This window comes from Erinaceus europaeus, chromosome 11 (genome assembly GCF_950295315.1).
Source record: "Erinaceus europaeus chromosome 11, mEriEur2.1, whole genome shotgun sequence".
In the NCBI taxonomy this organism is placed as follows: Eukaryota; Metazoa; Chordata; class Mammalia; order Eulipotyphla; family Erinaceidae; genus Erinaceus; species Erinaceus europaeus.
This window is the reverse complement of record NC_080172.1, coordinates 81,509,340-81,535,856: the sequence shown is the minus strand read 5'-3', so window position 1 is coordinate 81,535,856 and position 26,517 is coordinate 81,509,340. Positions and strand designations below refer to the sequence as shown.

At 36.7% G+C, this 26,517-nt stretch overlaps 1 protein-coding gene across 3 annotated transcripts in view; it reads right to left on the bottom strand.

Moving 5' to 3' along the window:
• Positions 1-5,588: 5,588 nt before the first annotated feature.
• SNX7 (sorting nexin 7) overlaps positions 5,589-26,517 on the bottom strand; it is a 117,613-nt gene continuing 96,684 nt past the window's right edge. For all 3 annotated transcript variants that reach the window (XM_060202128.1, XM_007526960.3, XM_060202129.1), the window contains one exon: positions 5,589-5,998. In XM_060202128.1, the coding sequence (XP_060058111.1) occupies positions 5,921-5,998 (78 nt within the window). In that variant the 3' untranslated portion in view covers positions 5,589-5,920. The remainder of the gene's footprint in view (positions 5,999-26,517) is intronic.

Sequence of the window (26,517 nt, the reverse complement as noted above, 5' to 3'; positions counted from 1 at the left end):
CTGTCACTCTTGAACTCAGGAACCCTCTCCCGGGGTTCCTTTTGGGGCGGGGCCAAGCGGGCCCGCGAAATTAGCAGGCCTGATCCAATTCTCTTGGTGGGGGGAGGGCTAGAACAAGCCAATGTAAAGCATACAACACTCCTCTCTCCATTTCTCTCTGTCTTATCCAACAACGACAACAACAATAACTACAACAATAAAATAACAAGGGCAACAAAAGGGAATAAATAAATAAAATAAATATTTAAAAAAAAAAAGACCTAGAAGAAGAAGAACAAAGAAACCTTAAAGCAACCAGAAGGACAGAAATAACTAGTTAGGGCAGAAATAAATAACATTGAGAATAAGAAAACCATACAAAAGATCAGTGAAAGTAAATGTTGGTTCTTCAAAAGAGTGAACAAAATCGACAAACCTTTAGCCAGACTCACAAAACAAAAAAGGGAGAAGACCCAAATAGATCGAATCATAAATGAAAGAGGAGATATCACAACAGACACTGCAGAAACTCAACATATCATGTGAGGCTTCTATGAACAACTATATGCCACCAAGCTAGAGAACCTGGAAGAAATGGACGATTTCCTAGATACCTACCAACTTCCAAAATTAGGTAAAGAGGAAGGTAGGCAGGAAGGAAGGAAGGGCGGGAAGAAAGGGAAGGAGGGAAGGAATAAAACTAAAACGGCTGCCAGGAACTAAGAATTTGTCATGCAGGCACTGAGCTCCTGTGATAACCCTAGTACTGATGATAATAATAATAATAATATTAAAAATAAAATAATAATTTTCAGTGAACACTAGAAGATGGAAAAGGCAAGGAAATATTCTCTCCTAGAGTCAAGAAGTTGGTAATCTTTTGTACACCTGAACCTGAGACTTCTAGCTTTCATAACTGTAATACAGCCTTTTGATTTAAGACATTTCCTTCTGGGTACTTTACAGCAGTTTTAGCAACAAATAGGAACAGTGAAAGAGATTTTTATTATTTACTCACACACACACACACACACACACACACATATTATTTATATAGCTGTCTCTTCATCAGACTTTAACTTAATAAAGGGTAGTTTGTGCTTATTTTATTCACCACTGCACAAATGACAGTGTCTGACACCTATTAGCAGTGGAATATTTGTAGAGTTAATGAATTTTACACGATGAACTACATCAGAGGATGCATCAGTGATGAGATTTAATAGATTTTAAAATCTATGCTTGTTCAAATAAGCCACTGAAAAGCAATAATAATAATCTTAAAATAGTTAATCATAATACTTCAAGTAGTAAGAGAATATCCTTTATGTATAATTATCAAATGTCTCATTTAAACCAGCTCTGATTAGCTATTTAAATTGCATGTTCTGGGATGATATTCCTTAAAGAGAAAGCATTGTTCTTTTGATTTTATTAAATCATTGCTGTCATGTTTTAGGAAAGAAAACAATTAATCTAAAAAAAAAATTACACCAAGAGAAATGTAAACAGGAACAGTAAAAAAATCAGTTTTTCCTTTTCATCACAGGTAACTATAGCCTTAAGGAATTATGTAAGATAAGCAATGGTAAACACAAATAATTGTCATCTTAAAGGGTCTCACTGTGAATAATCTTATGAATATAGTATAAATATATTTTTGCGGGGGAATTTGTAATACATGAAAGGGCATGAGATAAGTATGCATGCAACTGGCTTCTTGCTCTAGTGATTTCGAATTCATGCCTTTTCACTAATTAGTATGTATGCCCATGTGTGTAGCCATCTACATACCATATTCAGGCACATAAACTGTGTATATATTATATATTTATAATATTTATATTCACACATTTGCATCCCATTTTGAAGCTTTATTATTATGATAGACTTTTCTGTGATTACTAGTACGCATTATCTCAACATATCCTAAATTTATAGACTGAAAGTTGCTAGTATTGAAAGGAAGCAGAGAACTTGAATTTAATACTTTTTTTAAGGTCAAAGTAAGTAGTCAAAGTCAGCTCAGCTGTGTATAATTTATCCTTGTACTTCCCAGCAATGCAGAACTGGCAGATTAATTCCCCCTTACCACAGATGGGAAATTGGGGCCTACAACACTTCACTAACAAGCACAGAATTTTAAATGCTAAAATGCCTATTTTTCTCACAGTAGACCAAGAATTTAATTCTACTTTTAATGACACTAGGGATTTATGCAAAGCCATTATCAGGCACACAGACATTATTCCCACATTTATAGGCCAGAGAATTATGTTAGAGTAAGAATCATGTTGCCAGGAAGATACTGTTTCCAGACAACTTATCTTTGAAGTTGCTCATAGCTGTAATCCTACATTTGTCTTTTTAAAAAATGTATCTGTTTTATGATAGAGAATCCAGAGACTTTCTATGGCTTATGTAGTGCCAGGGATCAAACCCCCAAGACTTCAAATATGCAGCAGCCTTTCCGACCACATACTTGGTTTTCAGTAACTTAGAAATCAGGAAACTTTCTTGAACATTATACTACCTAGAAGTTTGTTAATGCCTAATTGTTGCATGTTCCTATTTCAGATAATGTAGCAATAAAAACTGAATTATCCTTAGGAAGAAGCCTATAGATTATCGCTGTGAAAAAAGAATATAGCTTCCTACGATACTATCTTTTAATGTTTAACCTGTGCTTTTAATATGTACAGACCTTACGTCAATTTATGGAGCAATATATTATATTAATTAGATATTGTTATTGCAGGTAAATAAAATCATTTAATTAATTTCTAATTAAGGTTAGAAAAGTTTCTGTGACAGCCAGCCATGAATCAAAATGTGAGTCTAAGACTAATGTAACCAAGATTTTATAGACATGACTTAATATAAAGGACAAAATAATATCATAGGACATCCCTTCCCAATAATGACACAGTTTTACTATACAGAATTTAGTCTTTAGACTAGAACCAGAAGCGTCCCCTGGGGGCTTGTTAGAAATGCAGAGCTCCAGTCCCTGTTCAGCCTGAATGAGAATCCACCAAGTTACTGGATTTCCCAGGTGATCCTACTGCACACTAACGTTTTCAAGACAGTAGCCTAGGGAGCATGGATATTGAAAAGAGATCTGGCTTATCTTTGAACCATTATTTTCTAGTGGGTAAGCTAATTTTCTAAGGTTCATTTTACTCATGAACTATCGAGGTAGTAGTACCTCTATTTCTGGATTCGTGGAACATTTAAATGCAAAACAGTAACAACCAAAATCTGGCTAGTACACAAAAGGAACAGAATGACTCATAGATTATTATCTCTTAAAATTATATTGAATTTGTGTATCTGGTGGGCTTAAAATACCTGAAATTAATTAATTTAAATTAATTAATTAATTAAATTAATTAATTTAAATTAATCCTGTGAGAGAACAGCAGATATCTGCGTATGTGTGTGTGTATGCATATGCTTGCTTCTATCCTTTTTAGTTTTCTTCTTTCTATTGATTTAATATTCACTTACAATATTGTAAGATTTTAGGAGTACAGTTTCATACCTATACACTTGTGTACATATAATTCACCAACCATACTCACGAATGAACTCTCCATCTACTGGTGGAAAAGAGTATTAAAATGGCAATCAAATCTCTCTTCCTCTTGTATACTTTTGCCTCTTTCCAATTTTATTTAGATTTTGGAGGCATTGGTGGCCTTAAGAAAGAGATCATACATTTGGCCAGCACTATATGTACTTGGCTCTTTTGCTGTAAAAGTAACCATATACTACATGTATTACATAAAATAAAATGTAAAAGCTATGTGTGAACTGTGAAAAGTAATATGACAAAAACAATAAATTTACCAGTGAGAATATAATTACATACGGATTCTTAACTAGTAATTTAAATATTCAAGCCTCTTTTAACTTTAGTAGTAGAAAAAAGTTAAATTTTAACAAACCAATTTTTGAACAGATTCCATTAGAGTTTAACAATGCTTAATCATTTTGGTATGTATGCCTACTTTAAATTTCCAGTATTAAAATGAAGAGCATTTCAGAAAAATAACAGTTGAAATAAAGTTGAACAACATTAAGCTTGTTTTATTTGAGATTTTATTTATTTATTAGAGTGCGATAAAGAGAACCAGAGCATCATTCTGTTCTATGTGCTGCCATACCTTGAACTTGGCACTTCATGTGTGAGTCTAATTCTTTTCCACTGCACCACCTCCCTCCCAGACCACACTAGACTTGTTAACATTTGCTAATTTCAATTTGTATTTGTTTTAGTCTAAGTAACATTCATTACAAAATCTAAGACTCAGGCATACATCACTGAAAATCAACATGTGTATAGATCATACTGTTTGCATTAAAAGTTTACTTAAACAAACAAAAAACTCCACTTTTATCTTTCTATATAGCTGACTCATTTAACCTGATTTATCCACTTCCCCTCTGATAACTATAAGTTGATCTAGTGGTCTAGAAGTTCCTTTTTGTTTTATTTATTCATTTACTTTCTCTATATACCATGAGTGAAGTCATACAATAGTTGTCTTCCTCCATCTGACTTACTTCAATAAACATAACACTTCCTAAGTCCATTCATGTTCCTGCAGATGGCAAGATATCATTATTTTCTATAGTTGGATATTATTCCATTATGTATATATATCATGTCTTTATTCATCTGTCCATGAGTACTTATGTTGTTCCCAGTTATTGATAATTGCAAATAATGCTGCAATAAACATGGGGATGCATATTTCTCTTTCAATTTGTTTTTGCTTTTTTTCATGTAGATACAGAGGGCTTGAATAACTTGATTACATAGAAACTTTAGTTTTAATTTCTTGATACATTGCCATGCAATGGCCATCTATGAAAAGATATTCGTCATCTCTTAGTAATAGGGGAGTTCATATCAAAACAACAAAGAGCTCATCCTTGCATTTGTGAAAATGACTATGTCCCCCCCCCCCAAAAAAAAAAAAGAGGAAGAAGTTTTGGAGAGATACAGAAAGGGGAATGAATGGTGGTGTACCTGGTTGAGTGCACTTACCATCATGAGCAAGGACCCAGGCTCAAGCCTCCAGTGCTCAGTCCCTACCTGTAGGAGAAAAGCTTCAAGAGCAGATCTGTAGGTATCTCTTTTTCTCTCTCCTTTTCTATCTCTCCATCCACTCTCAGTTTATCTTTGAATATGTACAAAATAAATAAACAAAAACAAAAAGAGAGAGAGGGTACAGAGAGAAGGGAATTTGTGTAAACTGTTGATGGGAATGTGGATTGGTTGAGTCGTTATGGCACACAGTATAAATTCATATTAGAATTTAGGGATCCAGGTGGTGGAGCTGGTTGAGTGCACATGCTACCATACACAAGGACCTGAGTTCGAGCCCCTGGATCCCACCTGCAGTGGGAAAGCTTTGCAAATGTTGCAGCTGTGTTGCAGGTGTCTCTCTCTCCCTATCACCCCCTTCCCTCTTGGTTTCTGGCTGTCTCTATGCAATAAATAAATGAAGATAATAAAAATATAATAAAAAATAAAAGTTTAAAAGAAGCTGTTTCAGAGGGATGAGTCACTAGTAAGAAAAAGAAATACACTAAGCAGCCATTTCATATTAAATTTTTTATTAAAATCAAGTCTTGACGATATATTTAAAATGACATGTTCCATGAACAAATATTATAAAAAATTCTATGTGTAATTATTGGCACAAAGTTTATTATTAAAACAAAGCTATATATATATATATATATATATATATATATGTGAATATATCTAAATGCATATCAATAGTCTGGAATACCTGAGTTTTAATTGGTTTTCCAGATAGTGTGAAACATGTTTCATCCACTTAATAAAGGACACAGTCCATCTAGTAGGGATAACTTTGGTTAACGGATGTTGTTTCCAGCAATCATATAGAAATCTCAAATGGGATTAAGATTTATCTTCAGAGGTTTCTTCCAAGGGGAGGTTGGTCTGTGAGGAAAGGAAGGATTCCCAGGTAGCAAGGCACTGAAAGATATAAACACAGCCTGAGATCAACAGTAGTTTACTTTCAGTGTTAAAATAATTAATACATCCTGACAACATATCTGTTCTTAGGACAATCTGCCCGACCCCTACCCCTCTCTCCCAGAAGTTTGCTATAATCCTCGTCATTTCCCCTTATATTTTAGATACTTAGTGAGGGAGAGAATTGACAATTAAAGTGGGATATCTAAGGGGTTAAGAGATTAGCATGGATTTATTTGCTAAATAATCCACCATCATCTTGTTGTCTGGACAAAAAAAAAAACACCTAAAAACCTAGTTCAAAGCTATGGAAGGGGAAATGGATGGAGGCTTGATGAGTACTTTGATAAGAGTGATTCCTTAATGCGATCTGAGTCTCACTACATCAGATGTGGCTTTGCACAAGCTGATTAATCTTTATTATAGTTTTTCAACTCTAAAATAGATTGATGATGGGGGGTTGTCAGTAGTGCAGCGGGTTAAGCACACATGGCAAAGCACAGACTGGTGTAAGGATCCCAGTTCGTGCCTCCAGCTCCCAATTTGCATGGGGGTGGCTTCACAAGTGGTGAAGCAGGGCTGCAGGTGTCTCTCTGTCTCTCTCCTTCTCTGTCACCCCCTACCCTCCCAATTTCTGCCTGTCTCTAACCAATAAATAAAGATGAAAAAAAAACTTCAAAAATCAGACTGATGACCGTATTAATGACTGAAGCAATTGTGAAAAATTAATATATGTCTCTGCAAAATACCTGGCAAAGATAAGTGCTAAGCAACTATCAGTTCCTGTACTGTGGAGGTCTGCTGCTACTTGTTGGTGAGATTTGGTTATCAATATGCCACTGGGGGGGAGGGTGAAAGGAATCAGGAGGAACTAAAAATGGTGGGTGGACACAAATATGAGTGTGACCTACATCATAATTTTGCCTTGGGATGATATTTTTAATAGCTTATTCTGTTATCTGTATGACATTCATCTGCAACATAATTTTCATAGTTTGTGTGTTGATGCAGAAGAAGAAAGATAAGGAGAAAATAGTTATCTGAAATAATGTAAGCAAGAAGTCAACAGAACAGTATTTTTAAAAAGATGAAAGAAAGAATACATGGCAACCATCTGGCCTCATACATATCTCTCTATAGCTGATTTGTATTAGTTAATAGCAGTAACAAAAGCTCATGGAGCTTATAGTGTAGGTAAAAGGAAAATATAAAACAAGGAGAGCATAAAGGTCAGGAAGATAATGGAATGATTCATTTTAAAATGGTAAGTGAAGGGATAAAATATTATTTGGGAGGTTAATGATAAGATACATAAAACAACAGGCAGGGGTGGCTTATGGTAGAGTACAGGACTTCCATGTGGGATGGCCCAAGTTCAATCCTTGGCAATGCACATAATAGAGCAATGCTCTTACCCTCTTATTCTCTGAGTACATCCTTTAGAAAGGTACACATAAACAGTAAAATAACAAGGCAAAGAGTTATACTGAATACACAAAAATATCTAAAAGGAAATAATACAGAACTGTATAGTAAGTAGAAAAAAAATAATGAAGATAATGATAGCAAATGGATCAAACAAAAAATAAATTGCAAGATAACAGACTGAAACCTAACAATGCCTATATAAATGCAAATTGTCTAAATACTCTAGTAAGAAACACAGACTAAATAAAAATCAAGGTTCACTTATGTTCTATTTCTTTTAAAAGTTATTCATCTGTTTTAATGAGAGACGGAGAGGGAGAGAGGGGAAGGGAGAGGCTCAGAGGGAAGGCAAAGAGGGAAGGAGGGAGAGAAGAGGGGGAGACCAGAGCACTGCTCAGCTCTAGCTTATGGTTGTGATGTGGATTAAACCTGTGACCTCAAAAGCCTCAGACTCATTATGCTATTTCCCCAGCCCCACCTTATGCTCCATTTGTAGAAATCCACAAATAGGTTAAAAGTAAGAGACTAAAAACATGAAACATGCAACAGATAAAAATGAAAGCTAGGTAACATAGTTATCAATATAAAATTCAGAGCAAAGATTATACATAAATGTCAATTTATAATGATAAAGTGGTCAATTCATCTGGAGAACACAACTTTGAATGTGTGTGGGGGGAGATACTATTTCAAAATTCATAAAGTAAAAACTGACAAAATGCAAGAAAAAGAAAACTCCATCATTATAATTCATTTTGATACACTATTCTCTTAAGTACTAATTGAGCATGTCAACAGAAAATCATCAATGATGTAGAAGATTTGAATACTACTATCAATCAACTTAACAAATATCTACAGCACAAAAGAGCATGCTTTTCATGTGCACATAAATTTACTAAGGCAGTCATATTCTGAACTATACAAAAAGTATCATAAAATTTAAAGCCATTCATACAAAGCTTCCTTCTTTCTTTCATTCTTTTTCTCCTTCTTTCTTTCATTTATTTATTATAAGACAAAGAGAAGAAAGGGAGAAGAGAGAGGAAGGACCAGAGCACCACTCTGCTCTGACTTAAGGTGGTGTTGGTGATTAAACATGGGAACTCTAGAACCTCAGGCAAACAAATCTATTTTTTTAAATTTCTATTTCTAAAAAAATACTGACAAAAACCATAAGATAAGAAAGGTACAACTCCACACAATTCCCACTACCAGAACTCCATATCCCATCCCCTCCCCTGATAGCTTTCCCATTCTCTATCCCTCTGGGAGTATAGACCCAGGGTCATTATGGGGTGCAGAAGGTGAAAGGACTGGCTTCTGTAATTGCTTCCTCGCTGAACATGGGCGTTGGCTGGTCGATCCATACTCCCAGCCTGTCTCTCTCTTTCCCTAGCAGGGCAGGGCTCTGGGGAAGCAGAGCTCCAGGACACATCGGTGGGGTCTGGCTGGCACATGCTAGCATCTGGAACCTAGTGGCTAAAGGAAGAGTTAACATATAAAGCCAAACAAATTGTTGACTAATCATGAACCTAAAGGCTGGAGTAGTAAAGATGAAGATTTGGGGTCTCCATTTTGAAGATAGCTAATTGGCCTATTTTAGTCATATTCTAAAGAGCCCATGACTATACTAGGTTTTTCCTGAGCCTGACATCGGATATGCTGGTGGACCCAAGTTATTGGCTGGGGAAATGATGTCATGGCTGAAAAAGGGCTAGAAAGCTGGAGCAGGGAAGAGAGTAGCTCCCAAATATAGGAAAGGGGTATAAATATTGTTGACTGTAAATCCCATCAATTTTATCTGATCTGGGGCCCATATTCAGCTTAGGAGCCTATGTAACCTCTGCATCCCTGTAGGTCTGAGCTCACATTCTGTAGTCATGAGTAGGAATGTTCCAGTCTGCCCCAATTTCAGGAACCATCTTCTTCAGGTGGTAGAGTATGTTGTCCAGCCTCCCTTCAGAGGATGGAACACTCTCTACTGTTGTTGATCCACACTGAGGGCAAGGTCCTATGGGGTCCACAAAGGGGTCTATTAATAAATGAAGCAAGCAAGTAGAAAGACCTAAAAAGAGACCATAAAGTACCTAGTGAAATAGTTTCTACTCATACCTAGATTCCCTCCTCACCTGCTTCCTATTATGCTTCCCTCAGTCACTCCAAAGTTAATCTTACCAAAGTAAGGACTACAAAAGCTGATAAGGGCAAGAGACTGGCATACTTTAATGATGACTCTTTAGTCACTATCAGGCCACCCCATCAGCTGGGGCCTTAGTCGGAGAGTCCTGGAATTCCCAATCAGATATAATGGGCCTAGACCTAGAATAGATCCCTCTCTCCATTGTCACTGATCATCTCAATCAGGCACAAGTCTACTTTCTAAGCACAAAGAAATGAAATTTGAAATGACAAGTACAAAGGTGCACTGCCAAATATTTGAACTCTAAATTGGAAACCAATAAATTCACGTAAAGGGGGGGGTCTAGAAAGAATTCACACTAAATAACAAGTGAAAATGCTGCATGTCAAAAATCTAAAGACACAGCTAAATAATGATGGATATCTATGCCCTTAGTGTCTATATTAGAAAGCAAATATTTTAAGTAAATTACTTCAGTTTCTATCTTAAAAGCTAAGAAAGAACAAATTAAGCCCAAAATAACCTGAAGGAAACATACACACAAACACACACAAAAAAGAGAGTAGGAATCAACTCAGGAAAAAAAAAAAAGAAAAAAAATAGCAATGTATGAAAACTACTTAAAATCTAATACTGAATCTTCAGAAGTATTAATAAAGCTAATAATCATCCAGTCAAAATGATCACAAAGAGAAAGCACAAAAAAATCCATATAAGAAACATATCAAATTCTATTGATGAAAAAAAATATGAAAAACTATACCTGTATATTTGGAAGCTTAAAAGAAATGGACTAGTTCCAAGAGGGACACACACTATTAAAACTCCACCAGAAGAAATACATAGCCCCAAATAATCTTAATTTGTTGTTGAATATTCCCAGGGCAGGCAGTGGTGTACCTGGTAGAGCACACATGTTACAATGCACAAGGACTCAGGTTCAAGTCCCCATTCTCCACCGGCAAGGGGAGTTTCATAAATGGTGAAGCAGTGCTGCAAGTGCCTCTCCTTCTCTCGTTCCTCTATCTCCCTCTTCTCTCTCAGTTTCTCTCTGTCTCTATCAAAAAAAGTAAATAAAAATTCCCCATAATAAAAACAAAATTAGATGCACTGAGGAAGCCTATGAGTTAAAGACAAAATCACAATAATTCTAAACAGACTCTTCCAGAAAATTAAAGTGCTAATATACTTTACTACTTAAGAAAACCAAAGACATTACAAAAGCAGACTGCAAACCAATATCCCTCATAAACACTGATTTAAAGATTTGTAAACAAGGCCTAGGAAAATATCGCACCAGACTTTCACGGCAGAAGCTCATATCCCAGGCTCAATCTCCAGCATCACCACATGCCAGAGCTAAGCAGTACTCTAGTCTCCTTTGTTGTCATCAACTTTTTAAAAATTTGTTTTGTTTTAATGAGAGAGATATAGAGTGACAGCACTGCTCAGCTCTGGCACTGAACTTGGGATCTCAGAGTCTGAGGCATGACTGCCTTTTGCATAACCATTATACTGGATCCCCAACCCTCTTTAACCAGTAAATTAGGAGTAGAAGGAAACTTTTGTAACCAAAGAACAATAAAAATACCTACAGCTGGGGTCGGGCAGTAGCACAGCAGGTTAAGCACATATGGTGCAAAGTGCAAGGACCAGTGTAAGGATCCTGGTTCCAGCCCCCGGCCACCTGTAAGGGAGTTGCTTCACAAGCAGTGAAGCAGGTCTGCAGGTCTTTTTATCCCCCTCTCTGTCTTCCCCTCCTCTCTCAATTTCTCTCTGTCCTATCTAACAACGACAGCAATAACAACAACAATAATAACCACAACGATTTAAAAAAAAACAAAACTAGGGCAACAAAAAGTGAAAAAATAGCCTCCAGGAGCAGTGCGTTCATAGTGCAGCCACCAAGCCCCAGCAATAGCCCTGGAGGCAAAAAAAAAAATTACTACAGTTGACATTATAATAGAAATGTACTAAATATTAACTGTTATTAATATCTTATTACCTTTTAGAGTAAATGAAACTGTTTTGTACTCACAACTTTCCTTTACCAAACTATATATATTAAAAAATGAAATACAAAAATGCTGTAATAATAATTTTAGAAATCTATCTTCAATGCTTATAATAAAGAAGCCCACTCTTGGGACTGGAGGGCTGACAGAGTAAGGCCATATTTCAGTTTTTTGGAAAGTCCTGTTTTATTTCTACATGAACACTCACTCTGTCTTCCTCTCTGTAAATCTATACAAAATTTCCTATCTGGCTACCCTGTAGGGCGATGCAAAGCAACAACTGCTTTCAGGAGATACCATATCTTTCTCATAACTCTGCCAAACCGTCGCTGAAATAAATCTCTGAACATCAAGGTAAAATTTAAAGTGAGATCCTCAGCAGTTTACCCTACTTATAATCCTGTTAAATAAATGATTTAAGTTACACCAAAGATGACATTGGTCCTCAAATGAACAAACTTCCACTGATATATTCTTCTACTTCAACTATTTTAGATTAATAAATGTCTACAAAGATAATTAGTAGCCATCTATGTTGATTTTGTCAATTACCATTTTCTTTTCTTTTTAATTTTATAATGATAGAAACAGACAAACAGTGAGGAGGGGCAGAGAGAGAGAGATTGCTAATGAAATTCTCCCTTGCATGTGGGGACTGGGGGTTCAATCCAGTGTCTTTGTGCACGGTAACTTGGGGACTTTACTGATTTATCACTGCCCAGTTGCTGAATTAGAATTTTCATTTCTGAAATATGCCCTAAAAGTGAAACAGAGAGGTAAAGTAGCTACTTAACTATCTCCTTACCTTCTACCATGCTAAAGGCTGAGAAATAATTTACATATATATATATATATATATATATATATATATATATATAGAGAGAGAGAGAGAGAGAGAGAGAGATTATAAAACAATAGCATAGAAAATCAACAGATGTGGGAGTTGGGCAGTAGCCAGCAGGTTAAGAGCACATGGCGCAAAGCACAAGGACTGGCCTAATGATCCCAGTTCGAGCCCCCAGCTCCCCACCTGTAGGGCAGTCCCTTCACAAGCAGTGAAGCAAGTCTGCAGGTGTTTATCTTTCTCTCCCCCTCTGTCTTCCTCTCCTCTCTCCATTTCTCTCTGTCCTACCCACCAATGACAACAATAATAACAACAACAGTGAAAAAACAAGGACAAAAAAGGGAATATATAAATAAATAAATATGAAAAAAAAAAAAAAGAAAAACAACCGAGGTAACCTGGTAACTGCCATAGAGGGTGCTTACATATTCCCTTCTTTAAACCCTGCAGAGAATTTATGAATCTTATTTTACATATGAATAACTATGGCTAAAAAGGTTAAGTATGGGGAGGCAGGTGGTAGTACATCTGGTAAAGTGCACACACTGCCATGTGCAAGGACCTGGGTTCAAGCTCCTGGTCCACACCTGCAGGGTAGATGCTTCACTAGCAGTGAAACAGTGCTGCCAGTATCTGTCTTTCTCTCCGCATTTTATCTCCTCCTTCTCTCAATTTCTCTCCTTCTCTATTAAAAAGAAAAAGAAAAAAAGGGAGTTGGGCAGTAGCGCAGCAGGTTAAGCGCACGTGGTGCAAAGCACAAGGACCGGCATAAGGATCCCAGTTCGAACCCCGGCTCCCCACCTGCAGGGAAGTCGCCTCACAGGCGGTGAAGCAGGTCTGCAGGTGTCTATCTTTCTCTCCTCCTCTCTGTCTTCTCCTCCTCTCTCCATTTCTCTCTGTCCTATCCAACAATGACTACATCAATAGCAACAACAATAATAACTACAACAACAATAAAAAAGGGCAACAAAAGGGAATAAATAAATAAATATTAAAAAAAGAAAAAAGAAAAAGAGAGAAAGGAAGGAAGGACTGCTGGGAGCTGTGGATTTATAGTGCAGAAAACAAGTCCAGCAATAACTCTGAAGGCAATAAAATCAATAATAAAGAAACAAAGGTTAAATATGACTGTGATATTATAAATCTAAGGTGAGGAGAGGTAATGCAGTAGTTATGCAAAATGCCTTTCATATCTAGACGCCACAGGTCCCATGCTTAATTTCCAGTACTAGCATAAACCAAAACTTAGAAATGGTCTAATTAAATTAAATTAAATTAAATATAAATCTGATACATAGAAAAGTCACTATCCATAAATGGATGTATAATCTTGGTTAATCACCAGGGTGCATTTAACAAGTCACTGGGTCATTATGGTAAGATACCTTTCTTCTACATACTTGCTGAGGTAAAGTTTTGGAATGGGAGATGGGTAAGAAATGCATAACTAAGGAGCTGAATGAAGGGACACCAGGTGGAGCACACACACTACCTGAGTAAAAGGATCTGAGTTCAAGTCCCCAGTCCCTGCTTACCGGGAAGAAACTTCAAGAGTGGTGAAGCAGTGCTGCAAGCGTCTCTCTTTCTCTCTTCATCTCTATCTCCCTCCCCCTAATTTTTCTGTCCTACCGCAAATTTAAAAAGACACACAGAAAAGAAGTGCATGACTGCAAGAGACATCATTGATCAAATTTTATGAAAAGGTAAACATATGAAAAGGGATATATAAAAGTTGATTATTTAAAAATTGATTCCCAAACACCTCATGGAAATTCTTTATCTGTATAAAGGTGATGGAGTTGATGTATACCAAATTATAGATAAGGCATTGATTGAACTACTTATGCAAACTGACTAGCCATCACAAAAACTACATATTTAATGTATTAATTTACTATCTGGTTTCTATTTCTCTCTAAACTGATTTAGTTTTTAAATAAGGGTTCACTAAGTTTGCTCAACATTCCAATTTTAAGTCTGCAAAGCTAGAGATTTATTTCTAAACTGTGTAGCTTCTGATGATGCCAGACCTCTTTTGGAATCTTGATAGCAGACTTCTCATTATATAAATATGCTAAAGGATCTTATGGTTAATGTTTAATATTAACTTGTTATTGATAACTTCCATATTTAATAAGTTAATATACATCCACCTATTTAAACATAATAAATGATTTCTAATACTCTGTACATATCTTTACTCATTACTGCTTTGTTTTAATATGAAAAACTAAAAAAAAAAAAAAAAAACCCTCAAGACAGTTCAACATCTGTGTCTAGAACTAGACAGAGGGTGTAAAGAACCATAAAGACAAAATAAAATATCAAAACCTAGTCTGAACCATTTTTTCTAATCACAAGTTACATTTTTAAAAGTCATTTCTATTTTAGTTTACTTGGTTTCTCATTACTTTCTACTAAGTAATCTATTTTCTTTTACTTCCGTAACAGTACAATTACTGAAGCAAGCTGGTAAATAGCAAAGTTAAGAGTCACAGTAAAATATGTTCAGCACCAACTACTGACTTAACCTTTAATAGTACTCACACAAGGTTCATTTTACATTTTAGCTTTTCATGATCATAAGAGAATCAATAGCAAGAATTTCACTTTCAGTTGAGTAAACTGTCACAATTCTCTACACTTATTATTTAAGCTACTGATGAAATCAGGTAGTACATCTTCTAGTTTAAAAAACTGATTCACAAAAACAAGTACTAGGCTTTCTCTAATGATTCATGCATTTCACTGCAGAAAAAGTCAATACATACACTGTATGATATTAGGGAAAATACTGGGTGAACAGAAAGCAGATCTATCAATAACGTTCCCTCATTAAGAATCCAGTGTATATTTTCTCAGGTGGTACTAGTTCATATCTTGGCCGACTGGGCTTCAGCGAATGACCTCTCCCTATTATAGGATCCCAAACAGCCAGGCTCTTTTCACAGTGCTAGATGGAATAAAGACTCGTCGCCCGACCTGTGCTGGATTAGCACAGTCAACGGCCAAGTCTTTCCCGCTACGAGACAAGTTCTCAAGATCTTCCCGCACAGTCATCACCGCCCAGCTATCATCCACATTGGTTTCCAGCTCCCACTGATTCTGTGCTCAGAGAAACTAAGATGGAACTTTCGGAAAGCAAACTGGCGTGTGTTCAGTGATCTTACCAACAAATCTATTCCTGCAATTCCAATTAACTCTATCCCCTCTGAAGATTCCTACAGGCGCTTCCGCCAAGCCATCTTCAAAGCAGCTTCCCAAGCTATTCCCTGTGGGAGACGTGCTAACTATACGCCTTGTCTTAATGCTGAATGCAAGCAACTACTAAAGCAGTATGATGAGTCAGGCGACCCAGATGTGGCCGAACATCTCATTGCCTCCCTGGATGTAGCACGCCAAGCCCGCTGGCAACAACTCACGGAAAGTCTGAACTTCACCCACTCAAGTAGGAAGGCCTGGAAGCTTCTTCACAGACTGGGTGCCGGTAGCCAACCCTCTCCCGTCTCCCATCCTCCCATATCTCCAAACTCAGTGGCCAATCACCTAACTCAAGTTGGACGTGCTAAGATCGACCCAGTATGGAAAAGAGAAATTTCCCATGAGTGGTCATCCCACTTCCGGTTATCTTGTCCATCTCCAAAACTCCCTCCCTTTACACTGTCTGAACTGGAAGACGCTTTGAAGAGGGTTAAACAGGGAACAGCTGCTGGCTATGATAACATCACCCCAGAACTCATTCTTAATTTGGGCCCCGCGGCAAAGAAGTGGCTCACTACATTCCTGTCCCACATCTTGGAAACCGAATCTATGCCCAAAATTTGGCGTCGTGCGAAGATAATAGCAGTTTTGAAACCAAAGAAAGACCCAACACTGGCCGCCAGCTATAGACCAATTTCTCTCCTCTCCGTGTGTTACAAACTCCTTGAGAGGCTGCTTCTGTCACGAATTTCTCCTCTTACAGAGAACTTCCTATCACCCGCCCAAGCTGGTTTCCGCCCAGGAAGATCTACCTGCGAACAAGCCCTGGCCCTCTCAACTTACATTGAGAATGGATTCCAGAAGAATTTAAAGACGGGTGCTGTCTTTGTTAATCTCACAGCAGCCTATGACACGGTCTGGCACCGTGGTCTCCTAGTCAAGATCTCAAGATGCCTGCCTCCATGGGTGGCCAACACTATATCGTTTCTTCTCCAAAACAGAAGATTCTGTGTGCATCTGGGTGACAAGTCTAGCAGATGGAGACCTGTCTCAAGTGGCCTCCCCCAGGGCTCTGTTCTGGCTCCTACGCTATTTAATATTTACATCAATGACCTTCCAGAAACTTCTTCAAGGAAGTTCATCTACGCCGATGACATCTGCTATGCAACTCAGGCATCCAAGTTTGACATCCTCGAGGAAACACTCATGAAAGACATGTCTCTGATATCTGATTACTGTAAAAAATGGCGACTAATCCCTAGCACTGCAAAAATGGTATCATCTGTTTTCATCTATACCATGCCTCGGCCTCGCATGAGCTTAATGTGCAGCTTGACGATATGAGAATCTGGCATGAAGCCCAGCCAGTCTATCTTGGCGTTACTCTCGATCGCACTCTGTCATTTCACGATCATCTCATAAAAACTGCAGCAAAGGTGGGTGCGAGGAATAACATCATTGCAAGACTGGCCAGCTCCTCATGGGGCGCGAGCGCTTCCACACTACGATCATCCTCTCTGGCATTATGCTATTCCACTGCAGAATACTGTGCCCCAGTATGGTTCCGTAGCCCCCATGTCCACTTGGTCGATTCCAGATTATATTCCTCCATGAGGATAATTTCTGGAACCATCCGTTCCACCCCGGTTCCATGGTTGCCATTTCTTAGCAACATCGCCCCGCCAGATATTCGCCAGGATGCGGCATCATCTAAGTTCATTTCCCACGTCTATGCTCGACCGGACCTGCCAATATACACAGATATCTTCGCCCACCCTGTCCAACGCTTGACGTCTCGTCACCCAATCTGGTCCCCTACGCCTATACTGAACTTCTCTGTTCCAGAATCTTGAAAACAGAGCTGGCAGTCAGCTGAGGTAAAGAACAAACACCTCATCACAGACCCCTGCAAGCGTCAACCCGGCTTTGACCTAGCACGTTATGATTGGGCCCTCCTCAATCGCTATCGAACAGGCCATGGCCGGTGCGCCTTTATGTTCCATCGCTGGGGAGCCAGAGAAGACCCGAACTGCCCCTGCGGCTACAGACTATGACCCACATAGTCAACGACTGCCACCTCTCCAGATTCAAAGGAGGTCTCGAAACTTTACATAAGGCTCAACCTGATGCTGTTGACTGGCTACGGAAGAAGGGCAAACGCTAGAAGAAGAAGTTCATAGTCAAAGCCTTTTTGCTTTTGTTTCTACACACAGGATCAAAATCCTTTCAAATAAAGGCTTAGACATTTTGGCTTTAATTACAAAGCTAGTTTTGAAAGCAGAACTTTTGCTAATTTAACAAAAAAGGTAAGGTGATATAGGAAGTGGCACAGTAGATAAAGCACTAGAGTCTTCAACATAAGGTCCTGAGTTCAGCCCCCAGCAACATATGTACCAGAATTAAGCACTGGTTCTTTCTTTCACTCCCTCCCTCCTACCAACACATGTACAAACACCACACACACACACACATTCTGCCATCAAAAAAGACATATGTCTATTCATTTCACAGGTTCTTTCACTCACTCCCTCCCTCCTCCCAGCACATGCACAAACACTCTCTCTCTCTCTCTGCCATCAAAAAAGACAGATGTCTATTCATTTCACAGGTTCTTTCTTTCACTCCCTCCCTCCTCCCAGCACATGCACAAACTTCTCTCTCTCTCTCTCTCCCCCCCTCTCTCTCTCTGTGCCAAAGGACAGATGTCTATTAATTTCTTCTGTGAGAGTATGAGAGTAATAATTCCACAAGCATATGTGACCAAATTTTCTAAAGAATAAATATTTACACAAATGAAGTTTCTGTAGATATAATATAACCTCCAATGGAGACTTTCACATCTAAAAATCAGTATTTTCTCAAGCTGGTAGGATGGGGAGAAGTTCTATTCCACAAAAAGAGATTTTAGGCAAATCTCTTTTTTGCTTCTCTAAGTTAAAGAATAGGAGACTTGGGCTATATATGTCAAATTTCAAATGGCAACTAACACTAAGGGTTTCCATGGGCTAGGTATATTTCACAACCAATAAGGAGTAATTTTTTTTTGCAAAGCATACAATTTATAAATATGCCTGGTTTGATAGTTTGAAAAATGTAGCACATATAAAATTACATTTCACCTTTTACTAATGTAAGTTAATAATAATTATAATTTCCAAAGATTTAAAAATAATTTTAATAACTTCTATTAAGCTTAACAGTTTATCAATAATGCTCTCTCATTCTCTGATAATGAAAATTGCTGAAACCTTATTACCTCCTAGGTATAAAAGTAATGACTTTACATATATATTTTTATTTCTATATCAATCATTCAATCATTTAGTAGGTTTCCTTAAAGTGATTTTCTATATTAGCAATTTCAGGTTCAAGTAAAAAAAAAAAAAACTTATGACATCATGACAGAGGTAAACTGGGTGAAACATCTGGAAAGATACTTATAAATAGAAAAGCTTCAAATTTTATTTTAAGTGCCTTTCTAGTAACATTACATTTTGCTTCTAGGGCCTTTCTTTTATTGTTATTTCATTATATGCTAGTAAACATACCAGTGTACATATTTAATATCCTTGCACATCTATAATATTGTTATTATTATCTGAAGTTATAGATGATGCTACTGAGACTTACCAATTTGTTTTTTTAAGTCTTCAAATGTTCAGGGTCAGTATATAAGCTCAATTAATGGAGAGCACATGTTTTCCCATACACGAGGCCCTAGATTAGATATCCCACAGGACATCAGAGTACTATGCATAGCACCAGTTATGCTTTACAAATAGTAAATCAGTACTGGGGTGTTTCTTTTCTCTTCTCCATCCTTCTTCTTCTCCCCCCCTTTAATGTCCCTGTCTTCCTCTCCCTCTTTATGTCTACTTCAATGTCAAAGGGAAAAAGAATTCATTGGGAGTGGTGGGATCATACATGTACAATGTAGTTAAGCCCAAAAAAATGACCACAAAAAAAGTTAAAGTTCTTGCATTTTAAAGTCACAAGTTATATATGTCTTAGTCACCAAATGATAATGACAACATAAAATTAGAATCTGCAGGTAATACTACTATTCTTTTCATAGTAACAGCTAATAGAAAATTAACTTTATATTAAGTATAAGTAAAATTAATTTAATATTATCTAGAAACCTCTGGTAAGTGAAATAATCACAAATTGGCTTGAAACAATATCATCATGTCTATTATTGTGTTGAAAGTCAAGTTTTTTTAAAACCAGAAATTTTTATATAGAGTCAAAGGTTATGTTTCTAGTTTTTCCTAAGCTTATTATTACTCTGATTTAAGACTCAAAACAGTAATGAAAATTTACAGGAGTTGCATATCTTAAATTCTGAAATGTAGTCAATCCCAAAATAAATTAGAATATCAAGTTACTAGAGGAAAGCAACTCCTAATATTTTACAATACTTCAATTTTATTCATTTTTCAATGTCTAAATTCAGCAAAAATTGGACAGCTGATGCTATTATAGATCAATAATTTAAAATAACAAAAATTTGCACTTTTTCCTAAAATTTACTTTTATACCTCTCAATATAAATAAGCTTGCATTTGTAAACATTGTAAATAACTGCAATACAAACTTAAAGCAAAAGGACTCATTAGCTACAAATGCCATCTTGTGGTCCATTTTTAAATTATTTTATGATAGTCTATAGCTCTAACTCAGAATCTGCTAAAGAGAAAGAGCTTTGCATACAATTTATTTCATTGTTCTCATTTCTACATATGGGAAAGCTGGGACTTCAAAAGGCCAAACACATTAGAAATCTCTACTGGAGAAATTTAATACAAGTGCCAAATTTTGAATTTATTTCCTTTCAACTCACTTTTTCTAAGTCATATTGTCCAGTTTAGTATCAGAGACTTCGAACACCTGGTTTATTATCTGTGTTTAATTAGCCATATATTGAAAGACAACAAAATATTTTTAAAAAGCAAATTTACTCTGAAGTACTGAACAAATATCAAAGAAGAGTTATAATACTTAAATGCATTATTTTTAGGAATTTCACTTATAATCTCCTAAAAATTTATAAGGGGTATATGTGGATGCCAAAAGAAGGAAAAGGGGAGGAGTATGGTTGTCTTTACTTGAAAGATGAGTAAATTGGGGAATTATTAAGATTTTTATACCTAGTGAGTAGTAAGTATCCTGTTGTTGTTGAACTTTAATTCTTTTAGTAAATCTATCTTTCTTCTTTAACAGGTTCTATCATGCAATGTACATGCATAAAGTCTTGTTTCTTCCTTTTCTTTACATTGAAATATATGCATATACATATATATAAATTATATCATTTACACAGTATAACATGAAAGTCCTTGATTCAGCACTATATATTTGATATTATTTTATTACCTATCTATTCAAATTCCTAATTAACTTAACGACAGAAAGACTTATAAAGGATTAGAAGCTTGGGTCATCTAGCCTACGGTGTAATTGTGTGCTTCACATCTATACTCAACTTTATTTGTAAAAATAAAAAATGATGATATTGATATTGTGGAATATGAGAGATTATAAGAATATGTTTATAGAATTTCTTTAGAAAACAGAAACCCAGGAAACACTGAAAACTTTTAACTTGATTAGTTACATGGGAACAAGAACGGTAACTATGGTGTATATATACACAATTCAGAACAGAAATTATCACTTACATTAAATATAATAATTCATTAGAGAATAATTTAGAATACTAAAAACTAAAATTCTATTTTATGGATGCGTTAGTAATTAATGAAGGGCAGGTTTGATTGCATAATGGTTATGCAAAAGATTTTCATACCTGGAGCTTTTAGGCTCCAGGTTCAATCCCCCAGACTACCAAAAGTCAGAGCTGGCAGTGCTCTAGTAAAAGTCAATTAATCAATAATGAATTCATGAAAATCATATTCTGTTAATAATTTTAATTCTGTAATTAATTTTTACATAATACTTTAACATAAAATGGGTTTTACGCTTTCAAAGAAATAACACTGCTAGTAAGAAGTTTTACAGTCTTAGAAAACAGAAGGGATTTTAGAACTGAAGAATCAGTGGTACACAGAACTTGCTCTCAAGAGGTTAGCACCACAGATGAGTTGTGCTCTTGTCAAAAGAACTTAAGAGGACAGGGAAGATGCCATAACCGTGTCTCTTAACTCATACACGATTCACGATATGATCTATCAACCTAGAAGGTATCTTCCTTCTTTAGTAACTAATCTTGAGACATGGGCCCACAATCAACCAAAATGGAATGCCATTAACAGACGCCCCAGTTCCAGCAGAGGTCTACTGATGATCTTGAATCCTTAATGGTGTGAGCCCTCTCAGCAGACAGAAAGATCAAAAAAGTTTAAACTGTAAAATGACACAGGCTATTCCAGGTTTCCCAGCTGATCACTGTTACTATATGCATTTAGGTTCTATTTGAAACAAGAACTGATTGCTTGCCAAAAATTATTTCTGTGGCCTAAGTGGGAAATGAGGTAGGATTAGTCACTAAGCAATCAGCTGTTGATCTTTTTACTAAAAATATAAAAGGGAGAGCACTTACTCAATGAATTGTCCCTTAATGTCATTAAGAATATAAAAAGTGGGCTGATTAAGTTAGCTCACCTGGGTAGGACATGTGATAAGGGTTTGCAGTTTTAGTGGAAGCTTTGGTGCTGTAGTATCTTTCCTATCTCCCACTGTCTCTCAATTTCTATCTTGAAAAAGCAGGTTCTGAGAAGTGAACCCTCAGAGATGACTATATATATATGGTATTATCCTTTTAATGAAAATGAAGGTTCTTAAATAAATGATATTATATCAATATAGCCTGAATTATCAATATAGCCAGAAATTCAAGATTCCACAGTGAGTGACTCCTGGTAAGAAAGAATGGGACCAAAGAATGTGATAGTTTGGAAATTTTAACTAGTATAAGAACTATTAAGTTAAATAAATCTAGTAGTTTTAAAGGTTTTTAAAAATTAATCTATAATAATAATTATTATTATTATTTTACCAGAGCACCACTCAGCTCTGGTTTATAGTAGTGTGGGGGACTGAGTCTCCGTCTTTGGAGCCTCAAACATGAAAGCCTCTGCATAATCATTATGCTACTATACCCCCACCACCACCACTACCACATTTAGGTGTCTTAATCTCTCAAACAGGTATGTTTACTTAAGGAACTCTGATTTCCTGAGTGCTGTGGATTAAGTAGGTCAGGTTTCAGTTTTAGTGAATGTTACAAAGCATGGCTGTGAAGAAGAAAAGCACCTTGAAATGAATTTTAAAAATCCCTATCCTAGATACCTCTGAATTACTCCAGTTCCAGCCAACTTCTTTGTTGTAAAGATTTAGGAAAGTGAGTTCAGACACATTAACTTTAAAGAAAATGTCTCTTTACTGAAATTCATTCTAAGAGATTGTCAATATAAAAAAGAACTTAAATGGTTCAGTATAGATTATCTATTATGTCCATCATTTAAAAAAAAAGCTTCAGAACTACCTGTAATTCCTAAGAATCATAATTATATTAAATAACTCTGGCTGGCTACGTGCTGTTCTCATCTTTCTAGCTCCAAGAATGGCTATTCACAAAAAGTTGAGCAGCATTCGTTGTTATGCATCAGAAACTATAGAGGTTAACTATTTTGGTAACAAATGTTATATTATCCCACTGTTTCCAAAAACTCTCTGGGGCTAATTGTAATAATCACCCAGGAAGAAATGTAGCCTCTATTTCTCTTGACTGAGTAGAATTTTACTCATCTCCACCACATAAGTAAATACACAACTGAGGGTTCCAACAAGGGCTCTGTAAATACAACTTTTGGGCCAATAAAAGGACTTTTACACTACTCATCAGATAAAGAGAACAGATACAATTTCTCTTTGTGGCAATGGATAGTATTATTTACTATTAATAGAATAGGATTGTGCTATTATTTCTTCAAACATACTGTATTTTAGTTACCATATATTTGTATTTGCCTATATATATCAACTTAAATCTTCATTCTCTTTGATGAAGAAAATAGATATGAAATAGTTCTCCTCTCTTAGTGTTCCTGAGTCTCTGTTAGGGATTTGACTAGTTTTATTAAAGCCTAATAAATTCTACTTTTCCCCCAAAAATCTCACTTTATTCCTGAAATATGCCCTCCCTGACATTTGCTGTTTTTTTCTGTAGAGATGATTGACAAAATCTTTTTGTATCTTTACCTTTGCATTTCATAATATACATTCATAGCATAGCACAGGGATAATCATCTTTCATTTTTTGTTTTACTGTTTCACTCGTAATCTTTTAGAACTATTCATTCATTTTATATCATGTTCTCTTTTTGAGTAACTGACTTTGAAATTATAACTTCCTTTTCTGTAATCTTTTCAAGCGATTTTACTAAATTCTAGCAACTATGATTCAGAATGGTCAGATTTTTGTTCCTTTGCCCTTCCTTCCTTCCTTCCTTCCTTCCTTCCTTCCTTCCTTCCTTCCTTCCTTCCTTTCTCCCTTCCTTCCTCCCTCCCTTCTTTCCTTCCTTCTTCCCTGCCTCTCTTCTTTCCTTTCTTCCCTCTCTTCTTTCCTTTCTTCCATCTTTCCTACCTTCCTTCCTTTGTTCTTTCCTTCCTTCTTCCCTCCCTCCCTTCCTTCCTAATTGCCTCCCTCCCTCCCTCCCTCCCTTCCTTTCTTCCTTCCTTCCTTCCTTCCCCCCTTCCTTTTGTCACTGGGGATTCCATGCACCAGGACATTTTTAATATAGGGAGAGAGAAAGAGAGACAGACCATGGCACTGGCACAGTGGAGGCTAGGCTCAAAGATGGGTTGTCTCTGTGATAAGGCACGTGTACTATCCAAGCAAGGTATCTGGCAGGTCCACCTCCCAAATTTTGAAAATGTTATTTTTATCCCCAGAATTCTGTCATTATACATAACACTGCTTCATTGACGGATGAAATTCAGTTTAGAGAATTCATTTTTTCATGGAAATGAAACACACTTCCATGAAGAAACATATTATATCACTTAGTAGACACACTCCTTCTCTTAAGTGTTCATAACAATTTGAGTAAATTATTTAAATGCACTTTTAAGAAAATGCAAGGCAAAGCTGTATTAAGTTAAATATATTTACATATTATTTTCATAATAAATTGTAACCTTTTAATGGTGAGTTTTAAGTCTGATTTTGGATGAATGATTTTATATTAGGCAACTGATATTCTTTATTCTATTTATTTATTCATTTACTTAAACCTTTGGATAGGACAGGGAAATTGAGAGGGTAGGAAGGGGGAGGAGAGGGAGAGATATCTGCAGCATTGCTTGAATCCAGATCCTTTTGCACCATGATGTGTGTGCTCAATCAGTTGTGCCACTGCCCAGCCGCCTGGACCCACAACTGATATTCTTAAGGAAGACTGATAGAATGGAGAGATAAAGCAAACTATAACTTTTTTTTTTATTTCTTGGAATTATTACCTGCAGGTCATCCCGAGGCTCTCCACCTCCCTGGCCACTGGTGACAGAGACCGGGGTGGCCCCTGGGGGATCTAGGGGGGTGGCATGATGATGAGGGTGGTGTGCTTGGAGAGGAAGGAAGCATACGCAACCAGCTTTGGGAGAAGCTTTGTGGACAACTCATTTATTAAGGGATACAAGCAAGTAGATATACCCAAGGCTCAGAAAGGTTGAAGTAATTGTTGTATGCTTTACATTGGGTTGTTCTAGTTCTCCCCCGCCAAGAGAATTGGATCAGTCCTGCTAATTTTGCAGCCCGCTTGGCCCCACCCCAAGGAACCAGGAGAGGGTTCCTGAGTTCCAGAGTAAGAGAGAGTGCTGGTGCCGCCGTGGCAAAGAGGCAGCAGAGTTCTGTTTGGTGATTAGTTTGGTTTAGTTTATGAATCGTTGTTCCTGAATAAAGAAATACAGCTTCCCTGCCCAGCCGTATGTCTCTGGTCGTCTCTGTTACCTGCCCGTGAAGCTAGCCCGGCCAGCTAGAGCCTACGAATTTTTAACAACAAGTAATCATTAATCTACACAAAATGCATAGTTACATCTTGACCTTCTAAGTATTTGATCACAACTGGAAAGTTACCTTATAAGGTTTAGTCAGGAGCTCACAATGCATAGACAGGCATTTTTCTCTAAGGGTGAATTACAAGCAACTCAGGGTGGAGGGGGGGAGCAGTTTGAGCAAAACCAGGATGGGTTTCAGGTTGGCCATACACAGTAATTCATGGCCTTTGTTCAAAAGGGATGGGGGAGCATGTACAGGAAGGTGCCCTGACTGGAAAAGCCCACCCATCATAAGTTCATGAGGTCAGGAGGGACCTGCCTAACGTCTCTCCCCCCTAGGAGGGAGGGAACTTGGGATCAACCTGTTCAGACTCTCATGGAAATAATGGTTTGGACTTCCCAGACCCTTTTGTGGCCCTTTCCCCACAAATACCTAGAAAGTTTTTAAAGTTTAGTGTTTATAAGCATTATTTATGAAAGCAAAAAGTTAAAATAAGATAAATGATTAACTGTTAGTAGCCATCTGTATTAATATCCATGCCATGTAAAATTTTTAAACATTGTCATCTTAGAATAGCAAATTATTTCTCTATAATTAGATTTAACTAATTATAATATATAACTCTCTAGATGAAAAAGTTATGGGTATTCTTATTCATTATATACTAGCACACTTACCTTTTGTTGTTACTGTTTATATTCTTAATAAGCATGCATTAGTTTCATAACAAGAAAAATAAGGCTACAAAATAAAGACTTCCATAAATATGTTAATAATGTACTATGGTTTATTCCTTTGCAAAATTTTATAATTATTTCATTCACTTAACTTCTAACAGCTTTATTTCACAAAAAAAAGTGACATTAT